Source organism: Camelina sativa, chromosome 19, assembly GCF_000633955.1.
Source record: "Camelina sativa cultivar DH55 chromosome 19, Cs, whole genome shotgun sequence".
Taxonomy (NCBI): Eukaryota; Viridiplantae; Streptophyta; class Magnoliopsida; order Brassicales; family Brassicaceae; genus Camelina; species Camelina sativa.
The window spans coordinates 14,932,865-14,941,609 of record NC_025703.1 but is presented as its reverse complement, the minus strand read 5'-3'; the positions used below and the strand labels follow the sequence as shown (position 1 = coordinate 14,941,609).

Below are 8,745 nucleotides of genomic sequence, written 5' to 3'. Positions count from 1 at the left end.
ACCAATAAAATCTCGTTGGATAAAATTTTGCCAAGTAATATTAGAGAAACAACTCAACGACGTGAACTTTTTATAACTCGTTGAATGGACACATAAGCTAGGTCTTCCCAAACATGTCTCCTCAATTCATTGTGACTATTAATATAATTTCTCTCATTGTAACTATTGTTCAATATCTTTCAACTTTTTCATATATTTTTTTCCTAATTCTTATTATTTATTGTTCATATTCGAACACTCCAAAAACTTCTGAAAATATGTTTCCTCTCTTTGATCCTAAATATTAATCCACATACAACTTAGTCCGGTAAATAAAACTAGCCTTCTATTTTCATCACCTTTTTGTTTTCGAAGCCATTGGATACAAAATTTTATCTTCTATATGGGATATAATTAATGCATGTGCTTATAATTAATCACTAAAATATATATATTTAATTTAATATACTGTAAAGTATTAGCCAAAAAGTGAAAGTCATTTGGATAAATTTAAATTTTATTTAATATTAAAATATATTACAAAAATAAACTAAAGTGTCAAAAAGTGAAACATATTTTGTTATTATTACAAAAGAGAAGATATCTTTAATATTTAAATTAAAAAGCATAAAAAAAAAAAACACACCAAAGAAGATCAAAAATGTTGTTTATTACAAAAGTATGGAATAAATTACAAATCACCTGAAAAATGCTTAAAACCAAAGTCAACATATCAACTTTAACAAAATATAATTGGAAAATTATATACTGTCAAACTTTCTATAATCGATGACTACTGACTCTATCTATCTCCCCCTGTCACGTAACCTAACAACTATATATCGATCTTTCTGTCCTTATTTTTCTTCTTGGTTATACGTTTACCAAAATAATTAGAACAACAACAAAAAAGAGCAAAAAAATAAATAAAAGAACCATAATAATAATAAGAAGATCATATATCATGTGAAGCTAAAAGCTAAAAGCCACCTCGAAACAGCGAAAACGGATAAGGCGGTGTTGTTGGTGGATTTGACTCTACCACTCCTCCAAACGTCGCTGTTTCTTTATACCTTGCTTCTCCTTGTATACTCCCACANTCGAAACAGAGAAAACGGATAAGGCGGTGTTGTTGGTGGATTTGACTCTGCCACTCCTCCAAACGTCGATGTCTCTTTATACCTTGCTTCTCCTTGTATACTCCCACATCCTCCTCCTCCTCCTCCTCCTCCTCCTCCTCCGTTTACACTCTCCGGTAAAGACAACGTCGATGTCAACGATGATGACGTGGAAGACGAGGACGTAGAGATCATCGAGTTTGCTACTAGCCCGGTATCGTAGTTACCAAACTGTCCTTGTTGCGTTATTGGAACACACCACCCCAACGAATTCTCCGGCGAATGGTTCCGGTAAAGATTCTCAGTTGAGGACGGAGACGGCGAAGATGAAATCACTCTAAAGACCCTACCTTCGTCTTCTTCGAGTACTTCTTCCTCCTCTGCTTTAACAGTGGAGGACATCGTGACACGACGCTTCTTCTTGTCCGAGACTAGCTTCTTTGTTCGCTCTTTCTCGAGCATCATCCTCGGGAGGAGATCAGGATCTTCCACGACTTTGTACAAGAACGCCATCATCTGCTCCGGTCTCCTCTCTGTCGCTTCGATCCTTTGGTTCATCTTCTGAATCTCAGCTTCTAGCTCTCTTTGCTCCTCTTTCAACCGTTCGATCTCCCTCACGATCTCGCCGTCCTCCAAATCTTGACCGTACATCCCACGCGCGTGTTTCCTACGTGCTATGTTCCTTAGTAAGTGCTTCTGTCCCCTCAAGAAATGTTCGTTCGCAAACTCCCACCTGTCCGGATCCACTTTCCTAAACCCCTAAAGAAAAAGAAAAAGAAACAAATTAGTATAGGAAGAGAAAATATTGTTCCTCTGTTTCGATTTTGTCAAGAAGATGTATGAGTTTAGGTCCAAAAGAAAGAAAGAAAGAGTAAAGAGTAAAGATGAATTACATAGGTATTGAGTTGACGAACGAAGCTGCTAAAATTGTTGTGTTTGAAATAAGCAGGCAAGATCCGTTGAGAGAAGTCGAGAGGATCAACGACTATGAAGCTGTTATGAGCAGGTCCCCAAGTGATGAGCCAATCGGTCGAAGGATCGTTGACCATCTGATAAGTTTTCACAATGAAAGGTGCGATCACGTTGTTGGTGTTGGTGTTATTATTGTCGTCCTCCATATCTATATTTTTTTTCTCTCTCTTTCTCTCTCTCTCGTTTTTTATCGCTTTATACGTTTGTTGTTCGTAAAGAAATTAAGGAGCAAGCTGGTGAGTTTATATAAACAAAAAAAAATAGGATCTTAAATTGTGAAAAAATAGTAAGTTTAAGTGGTTGTGACAGTGAGACTGTATTGACGTGGCTTGCTTTTTGTGATAACGTGGCGACTTCGTGTTTTCCTTTTACGGTGTCACGGGTGAACTAGTGGGACCTAATGCAGGTGTCCCCCAAAGCTTCACGTCTTTTTTGCCCTTTTTGTTTTTGTTAATATTATTTCTTATGTGACAAGTTATTTTGATCTAATGAAATTGTATGCATATCAAGCTGTGTTACGATTTTTTATTCGATCGTTACTCATGAAAACTATATAGACTATAGTGTGATCTTTGTTTGTAGGAATCAGTTAATTGAGATATAAGAAGAACACATAACAGCCCCACTCAATTTGGTTTGTAGTCTAAATAAAATTTTGTAAAGAATAAATTTAGGTGAAGCAAAGATAAATTTCTAAAATATCTTAGAAAGTGAAAAAGAGAAAATATAATATTTTGTTTTCTTTTCATAATTATTTAGGTATATATCCAGATTTTAACTTAAAAATATCCTACTTATCTAAAAAAAAAATACAAATTGAAAAAGTACTGATCAATATATGTTAGATATATGGGGATTCGGATTTTAGTAGTAGTAGGACGGTGTGGGAAAGGCTGAGTAGGTTTAGAGTGGGTCGAAGGGACAAATGGTGCATGATAGGGGACTTCAATGCTATTTTGCATAATGGGAAAAAGATTGGAAGCCCTAGAAGAGGAGATAATACCTTCAAACCTTTTGCTGAGATGCTTGAAGCATGTGGTATGGAGGAAATGGCTAGTAGTGGCAATAAGTTTACTTGGGGAGGTAGAAGAGGGGATCACTGGATTCAGAGCAGATTAGACAGGGCTTTTGGAAATAAAGACTGGTTCCTTAGTTTTCCAGCGGCTAATCAAGCTTTTATGGATATGAGAAGCTCAGATAATCGCCCAGTTTTGGTCAAGTTGATGGAGTCTCAAGAGAAGTATAGGGGCCAGTTTCGATTTGACAGGAGGTTTCTGAATAACAAAGCGGTTAAGAAAGCCATTGAAAAGGCTTGGAAGCCAGGTTTAAATGGAGAAGGTGTTTTAGTGTCGCAAAGGCTTAGAGATTGCAGAAAAGCTTTAAGTGCTTGGAAAAAGGAAAATTATGTGAATTCCAGGGACAAGATACACCAGTGTGAGATGGCTTTGGAGAGAATTCAATCAGAAAGATGGCCAAACTTACATCAGGTACACATCCTCAAACGAGAACTTGCAAAAGCTTATAGAGCAAAGGAGAAATATTGGAGACTACGCAGTCGACACAAATGGCTGAGAGCGGGCAATAGAAATTCGAAATATTTCCATGGCTTAGTGAAGGGGAACAAAGCTAGAAAAAGGATTGATCAGTTGAAAGATGCTCAAGGGGTCCTTAAAAGATCTGAAGCTGCAAAGGGAGATGTGGCAGGAGATTATTTTAATAATCTTTTCAAGTCTTCCAATCCCCAGAGTTTCCAGGTGTGGTTTGATGAGTTTCCTTCTACAGTGTCGACTGAGATGAATGATAAACTGATAGCTACCGTGTCATCAGATGAGATCAGAGAAGCAGTATTTTCCATTGATGCCTCAAAGGCTCCGAGTCCAGATGGTATGTCCGCCTTGTTCTTCCAGAAGAATTGGCAGATAGTGGGTAAAGAGTTTACACAAGAGATCAAAAGGTTTTTTGAAACGGGAAGATTTCCTGCAGAGTGGAATTATACTCACCTGTGTTTGATCCCAAAAGTTCATCATCCGAATGAAATGAGTGATCTAAGACCAATAAGCTTATGTTCGGTACTATACAAGACTATCTCGAAGATCTTGGTGAACAGGATGCAAGAGATTCTCCCGCACATAGTTTCAATCAATCAGTCCGCTTTTGTGTCAGAGAGGTTGATAACAGATAACATCCTAGTGGCTCATGAACCAGTTCATTGTCTAAAGGTGAATTCAGAGATTTCCTCACAGTTTATGGCGGTGAAGACAGACATGTCTAAAGCGTACGATAGACTGGAGTGGAGCTATTTGAGGGCAATGTTGACAGTGATGGGGTTTCATGTAAGGTGGATAGATTGGATAATGAAGTGTATGACGACAGTTACCTTTTCTGTGCTTATCAACGATCAACCCTTTGGTATGATCCATCCGCATAGAGGTTTAAGGCAAGGAGACCCGCTTTCGACGTTCCTCTTTGTCCTTTGTACTGAGGGTTTGACTCATCTCTTAAACAAGGGACAAAGAGAAGAAAAGATCCAGGGAATCAGATTTATCGAGGAAGGTCCGGAGGTCCATCATTTGCTATTCGCGGATGACAGTTTATTCATGTGCAAAGCAGATTTGGTTCAGGCAGGCTTTCTCATGGTGACGTTGAGAAAGTATGGAGCGGCTACAGGGCAGTCAATAAATTTGAATAAATCGTCAATCACCTTTGGATCCAAAGTTTGCCCTATGACCAAGAAAAGTATTCAAGAAAAGATGGGAATTTTGAAAGAAGGTGGTGCTGGTACGTATTTAGGACTCCCAGAATGCTTTAGCAGATCAAAGATCGAACTGATGAACTATCTAAGGGATAAAGTTAAGTCAAAGACCTCGGGTTGGTTCTCAAAGCTCTTATTGCGAGCGGGGAAGGAGGTGTTACTTAAATCGGTGGCTCTTTCAATGTCGGTGTTCGCTATGTCCTGCTTCAAACTACCCAAGAAAACTTGTGAAAACATAACTAGTGTTATGGCAGAGTTTTGGTGGAGTAATGCAGAACAAGCAAAGAAGATACATTGGATCAGTTGGGAAAAGTTGTGCCTTCCAAAAGATAGAGGGGGAATGGGATTCAGAGATGTCCATACCTTTAACCAGGCTCTGTTGGCTAAACAAGCTTGGAGACTACTGCAGGCCCCAGAGAGTTTATTTGCGCAAGTCATGAAAAGCAGGTATTTTCCGAATACAGAATTTTTAAATGCGACATTAGGAGCAAGACCATCTTATGCGTGGAGAAGTATTTTGTTTGGGAGAGATCTTTTGGTACAAGGGTTAACTAAAAATATTGGGAATGGGAAAACATTCAGAGTCTGGTTAGATAGTTGGGTTGATGATGATGGATTGAGGCCCCCTTGGAGAAGAAACAATGTCTTTAACCCGGATCTCAGAATCTCTGAATTGATAGACAAGGATACTCGAACATGGGATGCAAAAGCTTTGGCCTATCATTTTCTACAGCTTGATACTGAGAGAATCAAAAGGATAAAACCAGTCCCTGAGATAGAGGATTTCTATACTTGGAAGTACAACAAAAGTGGAGACTTCTCGGTTAAGTCTGCGTATTGGTTGGCTTCTCAATCGTTAAACCCATCGATAAGAGAGGAAGCAAATGTGCAGCCTTCAACAAACCCATTAAAATAGCAAGTATGGGGAATACAGACGGACTCGAAGATTAAGGTATTTCTTTGGAAGGTGATGTGTGGTGCTCTACTGGTCGCAGACGCTCTGTGTGGGAGAGGGTTGAGGATTGAAAACTCTTGTCAAACCTGTGGTGGAGAAGAAGAAACGATCAATAATGTTTTATTTTCTTGTTCTTTATCTCGCCAGTTGTGGGCGTTATCGGGGATCCCATCCCCAGAGCTAGGGTTTCACAATGGGTCGGTTTTTTCAAATATTCAATACTTCTTACTGAATATGAAGAACTCTCAGTGACCGGAGGAGTAAAAAAAAACGTTCCCTTGGGTGATGTGGAAAATCTGGAAGAATCGAAATCTGGTGGCTTTTGAAGGAACAAATTTCTCTCCGCAGGAAACGATCACTAAAAGTAAGGAAGACTGGAAGGAGTGGGTTGACGCTCAACAGGAATCAGATGAGGAGGAAGAAGTTGAAGCTCGTGGGGAAGGGGAAGTCCCAAGAGGAAGAGAATCGAGACAAATTTCAAAGAAACCAGGGTGGAAAAGACCAACAAGAGATTGGCTGAAATGTAATATAGGACTCTCTTGGTCGGCTAGAAATCATTTGTTGGGTTGTGCGTGGGTCCTAAGGGACCACGATGGAAGGGTGTTGTTGCATAGTAGAAGAGCTATGGCAATGGTCCAGGATAAGCAAGAAGCTCAGCTTAAAGGGCTATTGTGGGTTATGGAAAGTATGAGAAGCCATCGGATAGAGAATGTGGTTTTTGGATTGCAGGATCAGCTTTTGGTAAAGGTGGTTACAAAGCCTGCATTATGGCCTACATTTCGATACCAATCAAATGAGGTTAGCAGACTGAGGGGAGGTTTCAAGGATAGTAAATTCTTTTTGGAAAACTCATTTTCAAACAGAGGAGCACTTATGATAGCACAAAGTGTCACTCAAGATTGTAGACTCCAATCGTATGTGGCGATGGGGCAACCGGAGTGGTTGAGGTACTTTTTTGCTGAAGACACAAGACTATCCTCTGATTGAACTTAAGTTTTAAATGGCTAGAGTAGGATTAGCCATTATTTTGGTATAGGTAGAAATTGATGTTTAACTGTGTCTGTTTGTAGAAACAGAGAGTAGAAATAGAGAGGACTGTTTGGATACGATGCAGGGTGTATCGTTGGTCTTAAGGGTGTAGATGTTTTTGTAAAGAAGGGAAGTTATAATCTATATTATCAATATAAAACCAGTTGACAAAAAAAATATGTGTTTAAATTATCATCATTCATCAAGACATTTTCTTTGTCGCATATCATTAAGACAATCTAATGACATTTCCTCAAGTCGTTATTTATTGCAAACAACAACACTAAATGCCAAGTAAACATGATGATATATATAGTTGAAAAACTACAAAACATGGTGGTCAAAGACACACTATTCTATCTGCAAAAGCTCACTATTTTCGTATACATGTCCATGGACTCTGGAATAAATTAGCCACACAATGTCTTGCAAAAGAGTTATCTAATTATAGGAGTATTATATAAATAAAACTCCATAAGCATATAATATAAACTACTTCAGTGGACAAAAGATTGCTTGGTTAAGAATCAAAACCCTTAGTTCCAATCAAAATCACACGCATCAAAGGCAGTACTATTTTATTGTTTATTGTTTAAGCCACCACCGAAAAATCCAATAGCAAATCTTATATATAAAACTTTCCTAATTATATACTGATTAATTAATCTAGACTTAATTCAGGGGACGTGTGTCAAATGCTAACCACATATTACGTGTGTTATAATAATATATTTAGTTTGAATAAAACAGCAATTTATTGAATCAAAGCATGGTCCTTAATCCTCGAGAGCCTAAGAGACAATGACCTCCTCGTATAGGCGAGAGACAGTTTCTCCACTTTTCATTTTTTTTTTATTGTTGTCTCCTTTCTTTTTATGGTAAAGATTTCTTTTTAATTCGAATCTTACAACTTTGTTTTGATCAATAAATAACTCTCTGATCGCCAAATGGGGTTAGCTAATCCACAAGCTATAGTTTTTGTTTGTTTGATTAATAGTATTATAGTACAATAATTTCGAAACCTAAGGGATCTTGAAATTTTTTCAAAAGCGAGTGCTTGAATTTAGTAGAAAATTAGTAGTCAAGATTGATAGGTTAATTACCTCTCTATTACGACAATTGATTACAATTATTTTTTGAATAAATTCAAGACTGTTAACTAATTTATATCTTAATCACATAAGTTCTTTGTCAACCTATAATTTACTTTTATGTTTCTATTTTGATGACTTATTAAATATTGAGAGGAGCAATTAAAAAGTAATCGGAGACATCTCTCCCCCACTTCGTAACTTTTGTTGTCCCTAACGAAATAATAAAGAAGAGCAAGATAGTGTCTACTGTTTAAACACTCAGACGGTGACGTGGTCTGCCTTTTGTAATAACGTGGCAAGTTCATGTTTTGCTTTCATACTACTGTCACGGGACAAATATGGAACCCATGCAGGTGCCTCAAAAGCCTTAGGTCAATTGCTTTACTTAGGTGGCAAGTTATTTGGTCCCAGCCATTGTGCGAGATATTTTCAAGAGAGGACGATCGAGCGTGTGGGTGTGTGGGATACTGACATGGTCCGCACTGGCTAGTGACAAAGGAACGAGTAATGACTTGACACGTTGTGTAGAATCTTTTTAGCTGGCGATTCACACTCCACTACTCGAGTGTTTTTTTCTCTCTTCTTGATTGTTTATTAATTACTTTGTTTAATTCAGGTATATACGAACATAATTTTAAGTATAATCGCACATAGAAAAATATTGATGTAGTACGGAGTACGGATAAGATAGTTTAGTAGTCAATTATACATCATTTCATACGTCATGGAGAGAAAGAGCACCCCAAAGAGAGTGCAAGATTATTAATTTCAAAAATAACTAGGTTGGCACCGCGCTATGTTGTTGATGTGTTTTTTTTATTTTTTATTTATTTATTTAGATTTATA

The 8,745-nt window shown here is 37.8% G+C and overlaps 1 protein-coding gene across 2 annotated transcripts; it reads right to left on the bottom strand.

The window, feature by feature from the left end:
- On the bottom strand, positions 631-2,522 carry LOC104766383 (heat stress transcription factor C-1-like). 2 transcript variants are annotated; one of them, XM_010490261.2, is made up of 3 exons: positions 1,991-2,522; positions 1,162-1,856; positions 631-1,052 (listed from the first exon to the last, which is right to left on the bottom strand). In XM_010490261.2, exons 1-3 carry the CDS (start codon positions 2,213-2,215, stop codon positions 959-961), a joined length of 1,014 nt encoding a protein of 337 aa, XP_010488563.1. In that variant the 5' UTR covers positions 2,216-2,522; the 3' UTR covers positions 631-958. The 2 variants fall into 2 exon arrangements, with proteins under 2 accessions (XP_010488563.1, XP_010488562.1); XM_010490260.2 differs by having other exon boundaries at positions 631-1,078; positions 1,200-1,856; positions 1,991-2,521.

Excerpts from the sequence above, each read along its gene's own strand:
- LOC104766383 (XM_010490261.2), bottom strand. The coding sequence starts at position 2,215 with ATGGAGGACGACAATAATAACACCAACACCAACAACGTGATCGCACCT. Across the intron at positions 1,857-1,990 it reads TTCGTCAACTCAATACCTAT|GGGTTTAGGAAAGTGGATCC; the intron begins GTAATTCATCTT and ends CTTTTTCTTTAG. Across the intron at positions 1,053-1,161 it reads AGTATACAAGGAGAAGCAAG|GTATAAAGAAACAGCGACGT; the intron begins GTATAAAGAGAC and ends AGGAGAAGCAAG.